The sequence below is a fragment of the Columba livia genome, chromosome 24 (assembly GCF_036013475.1).
Source record: "Columba livia isolate bColLiv1 breed racing homer chromosome 24, bColLiv1.pat.W.v2, whole genome shotgun sequence".
Lineage (NCBI taxonomy): Eukaryota > Metazoa > Chordata > Aves > Columbiformes > Columbidae > Columba > Columba livia.
Window position 1 is genome coordinate 1,423,662 of NC_088625.1, and position 11,897 is coordinate 1,435,558.

The following is an 11,897-nucleotide window of genomic DNA, read 5'->3' on the forward strand; positions in this document are numbered from 1 at the left end:
GAGGAGCAAATATCCACATTTACCTCATCAAAAACGGAGTATAAATAGGCTGGAGAGCGCCAGGCTTTCTCAGTTTCCAGGTGCAGGTGCGTGAAGCAGGGACGTCAAAGGGGATCATGGCAGCTTTCCTCTCTTTGGTGCAACTCCTCTTCATTGGGACACTAATCGTACCAGCGTATTCAGAGACAGAAAGATGTGGTTGGCTCCTGAATGCAACTGCAAGCGATTTCACTTTAAGCACGTTACCCACAGCATACCAGGCAAACACAACCTACCTAGGTAAGCCACCTCTCTCTAGATCTCAGACTCTCCACACTGCACAGAAATGCATCTCCCTTGCCCCTAACCCAGCTGGTTTCTGGAGTCTTGTGGTATTCTTTGGTGTGCTTAAAACGTGTGAGGTCTAACACTTTCTTATATATCATTTCAAGCAGGAGACGGGTAAATGGCACTGCTTGTTAGCTCTTTGTTCCTCTTACATGTTCATGTCTACAGGTTCAGTCCCAAAATCTCTTTCCTTCCTTAGGGTGCTTTTTCTCCCTTAATCTTTCTGCCTAAACTTGCACGGGAGGATTCGAATGTTCACAAAACCATGGAATTTGGGGGGAATTTGATTTGTGGTTTTGTTCCCTTCCTGAGAATCCACCCTTCTCGGTAGTAATGGCTGTAAAGACAAAGGTGAAGAGGTTACTTTGATGCTGACAGATGCTCAGCATCAATCATAGCAGATGGCTTTTACTATTACAAGGAACATAGCCATAGAGTAAATGGCAGCCTGACCCTGTTTCCCAGAGCTGACAACAAACCTCCCTTTGCCTTGAGGTTCAGGAAAACCCAACCGCTGAGAAAACAGTGGAGGAGAGACATCCTGAGCCCTTCCTGCAAAGGGGGAGGTCAGTCTGCTGGCGTTAATTGGCACGGGTTCCTCCAATTCTCACCCAGGGGCATCCGCCGCAGTTGTCATTGTTTGTTTCAATAGGGACATGGTTTGCTCACTGCTGTTACGGCAGTTTCATCTGGAAGTCCTGACCCAAAGGGTGCTGAGGGCCAGGCCAGCACCAGCCGCACAGCGCACACAGAGCTGGGCTGGGAGGCACAGCCGGGGCGTCACTTGTTCCTGGCAAGCAGATCCTCTCGCTTCATTTGCTTATTGTCCAACATCTGCTCCCAACAAAAGCGTGGTGCACGGCAGCACTGTACAGAGCGGTCACGGCTGTGACACAGCCACCCGGACCAGAGGTACAGAGAAGAAAGGGGGGGATCTGGCACACTCGGCTACGGGCTGAAACGAGGAACTGACTGCCCAAAAGCTTGTCCCCTTCAGCAATTCCGCCTCTGCCATTTGCATGAGATACAGAAGAGATTTACTCCCAGGCAGCTCTGGTTTGGCTTATAGACAGGGTACCCACAATAGCACGGGCTGAACCTGGTGACTGAGGAGGGGAGAGATAAGGGGGCTCTTCTTGTGGCTGGGGGAGGGCTGCGGTATATCTTCTTCTCCTTGCAGGCTTCTGGTGCACTCATATTGTATAGAGAGCACGGTGCAAATACCTCCTTGGCTGAAAACCCTGAAGCACGGACTGTGGAGGTGGCTGCCCTGCAGAACAGGCACCTTACTTTGTCTAATTTGCTCTGTTTCCAGTTACAATAAGGGACAACAGAAAAGCCAGTGACAGCACGGATGTGATCAACTATTTCCTGCAAGCTGTATCACCAGAAAATGCCTCCACAGGAGAATGGAAAGTGGCAGACAAGGAGAACTGCAGTGACATAGACACAGCAATATTAAATGTCACTCAGCAAGCAGCAAACTGGACATCTTCAGTTAGTAACATTTCTTCTGTGGAAATCAGGTAAGACTATACTTCACCTTTACCTATTCGGTTAGGGCAGTATTTATCTGTGTAAGCTCTTGACAACACCCAAAATCAAGGACTCACCTCTAGAGCAGGGGTTGAAACGAACCTCTTGTGCCTTCTCCAGATTTCCTCTTGAAAATCCCAAGGAAACACTTTCTGCAAAGCCTCACTAGAGGTCACACCACGACAGGCTCGTAGGTTGAAGACTTGCTCCCACCAGCAGGGAGGTAGATGAATTCCGTGGAAATGAATGGACTGAACACGCCTCTTGTTTCCATTAACACCAATGGAGTTGCATTGGTGGGAAGTATTTGCCAATTAAACCAGAGTCATTAGCCTGATTTGCTTTACCTGTGTGAAGAAAGAATGTAACAGTTCATGGCAAGAGTGATTCTCATTACAAGGAGCAGATGGTCACAGTAAATTGCGCCCGTGTTATACAAGGCATTCCCGTCCCTTCTAGAAAAGGGCAGTAAAGCAGCAAATAGCCACAGTGAGCTCAGGATGACTTCAGTTCCTGCCTCTTTATCTGCTCTTAATGTCCCCTTTGCATCCCTAGATGGGTCTACATGAGACATTTAGCTTCTCTCCTTTGAAATTGTTCTCCTCTCTCTTCATTCCTTCCACAGGGCATATATTGTCTTCGCTGATAGATCCGCTGTGTTCAAGGCTGTGACTCTGAACAAAGGTAAATAAGCCTCAGCCGGGCAGTTCAAACAGCAGGGTGAATAACATGTCAAGAGAGGGCTTCATTAGTGCTCTGGTGTCTTGGGAGGGGGGAAAGATGGACCCAGTGTTCCTTGTTGCTGAAGAACATCTCATCTCTCCAATAGTCAGGAGACCAGGCAAAGACACCAGTGTCTTTAGACACTGGAGTTCTAGAGCTACGTAGAGGTTTTTCAGGCTATAATATTGAACTTAAAACCTTTTTGAGCTTCCTTTTAGCTTAAAGGGACATTAAATTGCTACAAACAAGAGTGGATATTTCAGATATCCATGGGTTTGACCGCACTGCTTTGAGAAATCAGATTTAAATGCAGCCTCTTGGAGCAGCTCTGTAGCTCAGCTGGTCCTCTAAACTTCTAACCAGCCCTAGGGGTTTCTTTCCCTTTCAGCACCAGAAACAACCACGCTGCCGACATCCACCACCCACAACTCCGTCCCTGTGGTCCAGAGCAGCTCCTTCTTCATAGCTGTCATTCAGCTGCCGCTGCTCCTTGTCACAAGCAGACTGCTCTCCTAAACGTCAGGTAGCGAAGACGACCCACCTGTGCTGCACCTTTCCTCCATGGCTGAGGTTTGCATGGGAGGGCAGGCAGCTGATCTACTCAGGAAACTACCCACCTCTTCGTGTGTCAAGATGATAACTGCACTTCTACATTAAATTATAAAGATCTGTTTGAGCACAGAGCTGACAATCCCCTCACTCCCCTTGTCCAGAGCCAGGGATCCCAGCAAGATGAAATGTTTGGTAGCAAGTCAGAGACCACTCCGTTCGAGCCTTTCGGTGAGATGGTCAAGAGCAGGTCCCGTCTACCAAAGAAACGCTGCGTGAATTAATTCCTTCCTCGTCACCTGAGGTTCTGTGAAGCACAACAAATCATGAAAATGCTTAAGAGAGAAAAGGCCCTCTTCTCATCAGGGCACCGGGATCTGCTGAGAAGCTCAAGGAGGGGTCTGCTTTCGGCTGTGCAGCCCAGTACGTGTGTACATGTGTCTATGTGAGCCCCGGTGACAGTCCGGCACAGACAGCCCCAGTACATTCACCAAAACCACTGGAAGCAGAATTGAACCCAGGAGGGGGAATCCTGGGTTTAGAATTCACATGCCCCAGCCAGTTTAAAACCTCCAGGGCAAGCACAGAGAAAATAAGTGTGGCCACCAACCGGGGGAGGAAACCCCTCACCAGGACAAGCTGGAGATCCTGCTGGCAGCATATCCCCCATAAAGGTCCAGGCATTTGGAATTAATGCTCCATACTGTGATTTGGTCCAGCGTCCTCTAAATTTTGTTATTCACTGGGTGCCTTACAAAGTTTCGCTGGTTTTCTTCTGGCTTTCTGGAATAGCAGAGGGGTTCTTTTAATCAACAGCCGATTTTGCTGTAGGGCAAGATTGCATGGGCCACTGAATGTCTTGATTATTTTATTATGGTTTGTATTTTTATGTGGATGGTGTTTATTTAGGAATTTTCAAACTTCTGTAAAGTAATGTTTTGTTAAACTGATCTAAATAAATTAAAGAATCAAAGCTGCCTCTTGCACTTCACATTATTTCCTGGCTTGATTGCGATGTGGTGGGGGGTTGAAATGAAGCAGGTAGAGGCCCTGTGAACATCCCCAGAGACTTCATTGCCTTCCAGGCTCTGCGCACATACACAAAAAAGCCACGTTACAGGGGCAAACTGCAATTCAGGACTCAGGAGGTGCCGCTGGCTGGACTCGGACAAACAGCTCCCGGAGGGACAGCCGCGTCCCACTTACAGTCCCTCATCAGAAGCAAAGCCTGGATTGTTTATTAACTCGGTCATTGTTGGGGCAACAATGAACTACAAATAACAGCCTGGGGAGTGGCCTGTACGACTGACTGGCAGAACTTGGCTCAGTCCCACCTGCCGATTTTCGCCTTGCTGATCCTTTTGTAACGGTGTCCCCTTCGCTCTGCGCCGTTACATAATTTCCGACGTCACGGGAAAACAATCGATTCCCCCTCCCCACACTACAAAAGCCACAGTCCTCCTATGGTCACTGTCTTTTCAAGCACAGAAAAGAGAGGAAGGTTTTCCCTCCTAGCAGTGAGGCAGAATGGGAAAATGTTCCCTAGAAACAATGAATAAAAAAGAAGAGCTGTGGCTGAACAGCTTTCCTTTGAAACCGGGCAGCCTCAAGCTTCCTTTGCTTCCAGTTGGCAGAACCAAATGGTCACATTAACAGAAGCACATGAGTGCAGTGCAAGCAACCGACATGGTCGGCTTCTTGCACAGGCTCCTCATCACCCCGTCCCGCTCCTCTTCTATATAACCTGAGAACTTATCGTTCCATGGGACAGGAAGGCAGAACTGGATCTGCCCTCTCAGTCCCTTCTAGAAACAGCACGTTTCTGCTCTTGCTGTCATTATACTGCTATTCAGATTTATGTGCACTAGAGCTGGAAGTCTGGCTCCTACAGTAGCTCTCCTGGTATCAGCTTGGACCCTTTCACTGCTGTCTCGGACCCCACTAGCACCTGAACAGTTCTTCTTCAAACTTCATCACTCGGTAACTAAGTTACAGCCCAGAGATGCTTAATGTTTGATGATGTGAGTTAATTAGTTCCCTATACAACCCTCCCTCTGTAACCTGTGAATTTGGAGGCTTATTCCTACAGACACTTCCCTACATGAAGCTCGCATACACCTGTCACAATCAAGACCCCTAAAAGCATGTTAAGGAACAGAAAACACTAATTTCTTGAGACACAGACAATTACAATTCCAGCTCTGATATTGCCAACCCCCTTCACCGAAGCCACTACCCAATCAACCAATTTATTTCCATCTTCACAGATCTACTGCTGTTTAAACTGGAGAGATCAGAATAAAGGATACGAGCACATCTCCAACGTGCGACACAGCAATAAATACAAACGCCCAAGCTACTGTGGGACATTGTTGGGGCTATGCAGTAAAACACAGGAATTTGGGCTAGTGATTTCTGGGCAAGCACCTGACTTCATGCTAATAATAGCAACAGGCCGTGCAATATAGATATAACCATTCGTTTGCTTGTTTTCTGTCAACAGCTAGATTAGTCTTCCGAGAAAAGGCACCATATGACACCCTTTAGTCTCCATGTCTCATTGAAGACAGCAAATGCTTTGTGCATCAGCAGCAGCAGCTACCATGCAGTACAACTGATGTCATTTTAGGAAAGTGAAATGACCAGGTTATTAAAAATCATAAATTAATCCAATGTTTAATTAGAGAAAAATCAAAGCTTTTTGTGACTGGACATACATTTTACCAGGCCATCTCCTCTCCGGAAAGCCGCTCTATTTACCATGGCACAACTGTAAATTTCACATCAGCTTGGTGGTTTGGGTTTGCAAAACAAGAACATCTTGAGAAAAAGCAGACAAATCACCAAATTCTGAGAACCCGAATGGCTAGATTGCTGCAAGAATTCTTGTGAAACATCCGTATTTGTCCTTAAGCAACATATAACCAATGTCTAGGCGCAGGAAACAGAGCGAGCAGGCCTGCAGTAATCCACTGCAGCAGAGCTAACTGAGCTGAAGTTCATTTCATTTCTCAGAGATGGTTTCTTCTCCTTTATAAACAACAATGTTCTGGTCTGTTTCATACACTTTGACTTTATAGAGAGTTCCCACGGGCAGGAGGTTCTTGAGGTTTTCCCAGATGAACACCGCAACGTTCTCTGTGGTGCTGAGAGTGAAAAACAAGCAGATTCAGAACTAACAGCAAGGAGATTTGAGGAAGCCCTGCCTAGATGGGCCAGGCGAGATGCTGAAGGCCACGGGGCGAGCAGCTCTCACAAGAGAACACCCTGAACGTAAGCGGGGTTTCAACTATCACCCACCTCACCACCTCAGCAAAGTACGGCACATCCTTATCCAGGTTTTTGTGGTCAAGCGGTTCCATGATCGCCTCCTGCAGACAGAGAACAGTGACAATCTCATCCCAGTTGGTCAGTGGACTTAAGGTTCAACTTACCCAGCCCTACATCCAGCTGTTAACTCCCCAGCTGGAGACATGGTACTGCCTCGCATCACAGTGCTGAAGCATTTTAGTCTTAAATCATTCCTTAATTTCTTCTTTATCTCCCATCATCATCAACTGACCATGTCTCCACCCTGGCACCAGACAAATTGCTAAACTCTAACCAGTTCTCCCTGGGGATGTGTAGGAAATAGTGCTATTACCTGCATGCATTCTTTCAGGTCTGTCAGGTTTATAACCATTCCTGAGACTGGGTCAATCTGCAGGGAACACAAAAGGGAGATTAGTAGCCTAGCTACATGACTTTATTACCAAGGCTGCTCTGAGCCTGCACAAATCAGACTGTGAATATCTGTGCACTCGGAACACCTGAGCCACAAGAAAAATGTCTTTCCACCTTCACACACTGAGTTCCAACTCGTGTGATGCTCCCAGAGGCTGATAGAGCATGCGAACAACTCCAGGGCTTCCACTCTCTCGCCAGGGAGGAAAAACTCCCTGAAACACTCAGTCTTCAAGCAACAATCTGGTCTGGACACAAGCAGGAAAATACGCATTAAGCTGCTGGGTTGAACAATCAGGGACAAAATAGAGACCAGCCTGAGTTCAGGGCATCCTCCCATCTGGAGAAGGCACAGCTCACAGTATTCGGGGAATGTAGACGGAAGCGGGTTTAAAATGTTAGTTATGGATCTGAACAGAAACCTCCTTTCCTACGAACTACTAATCCTCAAAAAGCCATTTGGAAAACATCAAAACCAAAGTGCTGCCTGAACAACTGGCTCTGCAGAACACACGGAGCGATGACGGGATGAAGGGTGAAAACCAACTGCAAAAGCAGAATTTCCTTTTAGATTTGCAGCAAAATACTTTGATAAAAGAGCAGACAATCAGTTACTGGAAGTGCTGCGCCTCCATGTGGCTCAGCGGTCATCCAAAGGTGCCCCACAGACCTGGCCAGAGCCTATACATGGTGCAACAAAGCTCTGGCAGACTGGTGTGTGCCCAGAGGATCATTACAAACCCTGGACTTCACTATAGCCACCTGCAAATCCTTGTTAGAGACAAGGTGAACAGGACAGCAATTACAGAAAAGCTGCTATAGTGATGTGCATGGAGCTTACACAAACACCCTGGGAAACCCAGCAACTGTGCTAGAACTTCACTCCTAGGGACCCGTCTATCCTGCCACCCTAAGGCATGGAAAACAAAACCAACATGGATCACACTTACCTCTCCACGCACAGTGACTATAACTGGAAAAAAAAGGAAACATCAGGTCACGATGGCACCATAAACACTACAACAAAGTACACCAGTGATAGGGACAGACAAGCATGCCATGCTTCAAACTCCCTGATGCTGGGAATTCCTTCTAATCCTAAAATAAAACCCCAAACCAGCCACTAACGCCATGCCAGACTGAGACACATCTGGCCCAGCTTTCCCATGGCTTATTCTGCATTCGACCCAGCCTGCCTGAGAGCAGCCTCTGTCCACGACTACAGGTGTACGCATGGAAGTCAGCTCCTTACCTTTATAGTTGTGTCCATGACCATTTGGATTGTTGCATTTCCCAAACAGCTTCAGGTTTTCTTCATCGCTCAATGATTTACTGTGAGAAATACAGACGTGGCATTTCAGGATCCCTTACAGATGTTCACAGCTTCAACTGTGGCTGCTTCCCAGCTCTTCCACCTATTTACTCTCCTAAATTTAAGCCACTAGCTTTTCCTACTCAGGAAGCACAAACAGAACCAGGGGAGTAATTGGGCCATAAAGAGATGTTGTTGACAACAGGGGAGTTTTTGCTGTGATTTAGTAATTATATATGCCGGTTTCCTAACAACTGCCTAATACTGCTGCTGTATAAATACTTACATCTATTCACATACACATACGGCAAAATCACTTGGGGTCCTAGGGAGAAGTGCCTGGAGCACACTATGCTTTTATTTATTATCAACCAACAAAGCCTAGGGAGCTTCTCCAATAAGTATGAAACCCAGCTTCTCTCTCTGAAGCTTTCATTTGAAGCAACTCAATTGCCTACTCCGAGGTGTATTTCAGGTCAAGACACTCTTTAGGAATATGTAAATTCAGAGAAAAAGGAGACAGATTAGAGGCACAATGAGGTGCTTACAAACTGCACGTATAATTAATCCCATCTAAAAACAGAGTTTCCCTTCTCTTTAGACCCAGTTAAGCAGTGACGTCTAAAACCAGGATTGGCTACTACAATCCGCACAAAATGGACTAAAGCAAGGAGAACCGGGAAGTGCCCGACTGCAGACGCGCACGCCGGCGGAGCCGGGCCCCCGCCTCCGTGTGCCCGGCTCCGGAGCGGTGTCCTGCGTTATGCTAACGCGGCCGGCCCGCGGCTCTGCGAGGCTTTTGCGCCCTTCACCGAGGCCGCTTCCCACGGCGAAGCAGCGGCGGGGGGTCCCGGGGGGTCCCGGGCTGCCGCGGCCGCCCGGCGCGGGGACCTGCGTTCCGAGGCGGCGGGGCCGGGCGTGCCGGGGCCGCTCACCTGTGCAGCCGGTGGCAGGCGCTGAAGGAGACGGTGCGGGAAACCCGCGCCAGCCGCGCTGCCGGCGGTGCCATCTTAGGGCCGCGGCGGGCGGGGTTTGCCCGGCTCCTCCCGGGCCCGGGGGCGGAGCGGCGGCGGCACCGCCCGCGGGAGCCGCACGCCGGGCAGCCGGTGGGTGCGATCCCGGGCGCCGCGGTGGCTCCGGAGCCGGTCCCGGAGCCGGTCCCGGAGCCGGTCCCGGAGCCCGCCCCATCTGCTCCCTCGGGCGCAGGGCTCAGCTCCTCGGACTCGACGGCGGGGTCTCCCTGCGCTCGCCTTGCCCGGGCACGCAAAGTGCAGCTGTGTTCATTTGCCACAGCTCGGCTGCTCCTTCCCCCTCTTGCTCGTGTTCCCTGCACACGTACTGCGACCTTGTATGAGCCGTTCATAAAGTGAAACAACAAAGAAAAGGCTTTTGAGAGCTACCGTGTCAGCCCTGCCGGATGCGGAGGTATGACAAATATTCCAATGGTGTCATGTGTGGTAGCAAATGCTTTTCTACACCAGCTGTTGACCAGCTCAGTTTTCACTAAATCACTGTGCGATGCGAAAGAATAGAAGATAGAGATACAGAAGATAGGGAACAGCCATCAAAATAATGGGAATTGCCATAAGGACAAGAAGCAGCTGCTAAAACATTTCTACATGGGCTCCTGGGACAGAGAAAGATCAGCTCTGAAGGACACAATGTGAAACTGAAAAAAAATGCATTGCATTTTCCAGTACAAATCACTGGTTTTCATCCATGTCGGCTTGGTACGATGGTACTGGGTAAAGTGATGCTCTTGAGTACCAGTTAGCTAAGGTTTCAGTTTAGTTCAAATACCACTTTAGAGAACATACACAAAAATTATCCTGGACTACATCAAAGTTTCTCATTTGCGTTATCTAGGCTTCCGGGCTGGTGGATGTGAGGCCCAGGAGCACAATGAGTTGAGATGTGAACCCAAAAAAGTGCATCAGTGAAGTTCAAAGAGCAGAGGAACTTTCTATGGGGCAGGTCTGGGATTTATTGCAGAACCAGAAATTTGTGCATCTTGCCTTTTGTGTTTTCATTGACATTCCTCTTTCAAGACGTTTCATCCTCTTGTTTGTCCTGTAGAGGTAACGTTAGCAATGTCACTGTGGGCCAACAGTTTCATTTGCTTCTGTTTTCTTATATAATGACAATTGCAAGAAATGTGTTTATAAATGCATAAATGCACGGGGGCTGGTGGGGGTTGCCAAAGGAAAGCTGGCAGGCTCTGAATGCACTCGTAAGCAGTTTACACAGCCATCCAAAGAGAAGCAGTTCATGAAGCAATACTCACCTGATGGGATGGAGAAAACTTCATGGATCTGATTCCCACCCACCTCCAATAACTAAGCGGTGCAGGGCATCTTTCTTCCTTCGCACTATCGATCTGCAGCTCTGTCTTGGGGACTCCGGCTGGCTGTGACTAGGACGGGGTTGCACGTGAAGCTCTGACGCCGCCTTTCCCCTTACCATCTCACCAGGAAAAACCAAAATGTTTCGAAAAGAGCAGAAATGGTGATAGAACTCCCCCCGCCATCATCGAGCACTTCCTTAGCACCCTTCAGCTTTCAGTCCTGGGATGTGACCTCGCTGGGTGTCATTCCCTACCCTGTGGGTGACAGGCTACAGGAGGGAAGCTCCACTGGCTGACGTGGTGAGCCAGCTGGACAGGACCCGCCGCAGCAGGTTGGCAGGACTACAGCATCAGCAACGGGAGGTGTTTGCCATCTAGTGGCTTTGTGAGATCAGCTTTGGCGTGAGCCTCTCCCTCTGTCCTCTCACAGTGCTGCAGGCCTGCTGTACAACCCTTGTTTCCCTCCCTTATCTTTTCCCAAGACCTGTATGGCAGGTGCAGAAAGGTCAGAGAGGAGATAAAGCGGGGTTGTTTGGGTAGAGTGCGTCAGCTCTGATTTGGTTGTATGCTGCCTGGGCTGGCCTCCAGAATTTCAGCAGTCAAAACAAACCAAACAAACCAAACAAAAACCAACCAACCAACCAAAAAAACAAAACCAACAAAACCAACCAAACCAAACAAACCAACCAAACAAACCAAACAAACCAAACAAACCAACCAAACCAACCAAACCAAACCAAAAACCAAAACCAACCAAACCAAATCAACCAACCAACCAAACCAAACAAACCAAAACAAACAAACCAAACCAACCAAACCAAACCAAACAAACCAAACCAAACAAACCAAACCAAAAACCAAAACCAACCAAACCCAATCAACCAACCAACCAAACCAAAGAAACCAAACCAATCAAACCAAACCAAACAAACCAAACCAAACAAACCAAAACCAACCAAACCCAATCAACCAACCAACCAAACCAACCAAACCAACCAAAACAAACCAACCAAACCAAACAAACAAACACAAAGTAAGTTGGGAAATACAAAGCAAGGGCTTTCCTTCAAACCCTAGGGCACAAGGGCTGAATTTTGCTCAAGGATGTGGTTCAAAACATTCCCCAGGTTTCTCACAACAAAGCAATATAGAAAGTCCTTAAGCCACAAGGGGAATTCATTGTCCTCAGAACCTTCACTTCTCACAATGTCCTTAAAGGCAGAGCCTGCAAGTGAACTGCTGTAGAAGGCTTGTCTCAACACACCTATCCACCTACACCTCAGAGCTCCAGAACTGTAGGAGGCTGGGTGATGAAGCAAGCATAGAGAGGGTGTTCGAGTTGGATCTGCTCAACTTAAGATCAAAAGGACACTGAAGCCAAAA

The 11,897-nt window shown here is 48.2% G+C and overlaps 2 protein-coding genes across 2 annotated transcripts; one reads left to right on the forward strand and one right to left on the reverse strand.

Annotated features, from left to right (window-relative positions):
* Positions 1-60: 60 nt before the first annotated feature.
* On the forward strand, positions 61-4,112 carry LOC110357579 (uncharacterized). The gene is made up of 4 exons (XM_021285233.2): positions 61-279; positions 1,643-1,853; positions 2,489-2,547; positions 2,975-4,112. The coding sequence occupies exons 1-4, from the start codon at positions 117-119 to the stop codon at positions 3,100-3,102; spliced, it is 561 nt and encodes a 186-aa protein (XP_021140908.1). The 5' UTR covers positions 61-116; the 3' UTR covers positions 3,103-4,112.
* A 1,670-nt stretch (positions 4,113-5,782) lies between these two features.
* On the reverse strand, positions 5,783-9,548 carry PTS (6-pyruvoyltetrahydropterin synthase). Its single transcript, XM_065040250.1, has 6 exons — positions 9,106-9,548; positions 8,111-8,190; positions 7,809-7,831; positions 6,779-6,835; positions 6,436-6,506; positions 5,783-6,281 (listed from the first exon to the last, which is right to left on the reverse strand). Exons 1-6 carry the CDS (start codon positions 9,531-9,533, stop codon positions 6,140-6,142), a joined length of 801 nt encoding a protein of 266 aa, XP_064896322.1. The 5' UTR covers positions 9,534-9,548; the 3' UTR covers positions 5,783-6,139.
* Between the last annotated feature and the right edge of the window lie 2,349 nt (positions 9,549-11,897).

Bases quoted from the DNA above. Each gene is read 5' to 3' on its own strand.
- LOC110357579 (XM_021285233.2), top strand. From the start codon at position 117: ATGGCAGCTTTCCTCTCTTTGGTGCAACTCCTCTTCATTGGGACACTA. The intron at 280-1,642 runs GTAAGCCACCTC...CTCTGTTTCCAG, and splicing joins GGCAAACACAACCTACCTAG to TTACAATAAGGGACAACAGA. The intron at 2,548-2,974 runs GTAAATAAGCCT...TTTCCCTTTCAG, and splicing joins GGCTGTGACTCTGAACAAAG to CACCAGAAACAACCACGCTG.
- PTS (XM_065040250.1), bottom strand. From the start codon at position 9,533: ATGAACGGCTCATACAAGGTCGCAGTACGTGTGCAGGGAACACGAGCA. The intron at 6,836-7,808 runs GTAAGTGTGATC...TGTTCCCTGCAG, and splicing joins TAGTCACTGTGCGTGGAGAG to ATTGACCCAGTCTCAGGAAT. The intron at 6,507-6,778 runs GTAATAGCACTA...CTCTGTCTGCAG, and splicing joins ACCTGAAAGAATGCATGCAG to GAGGCGATCATGGAACCGCT.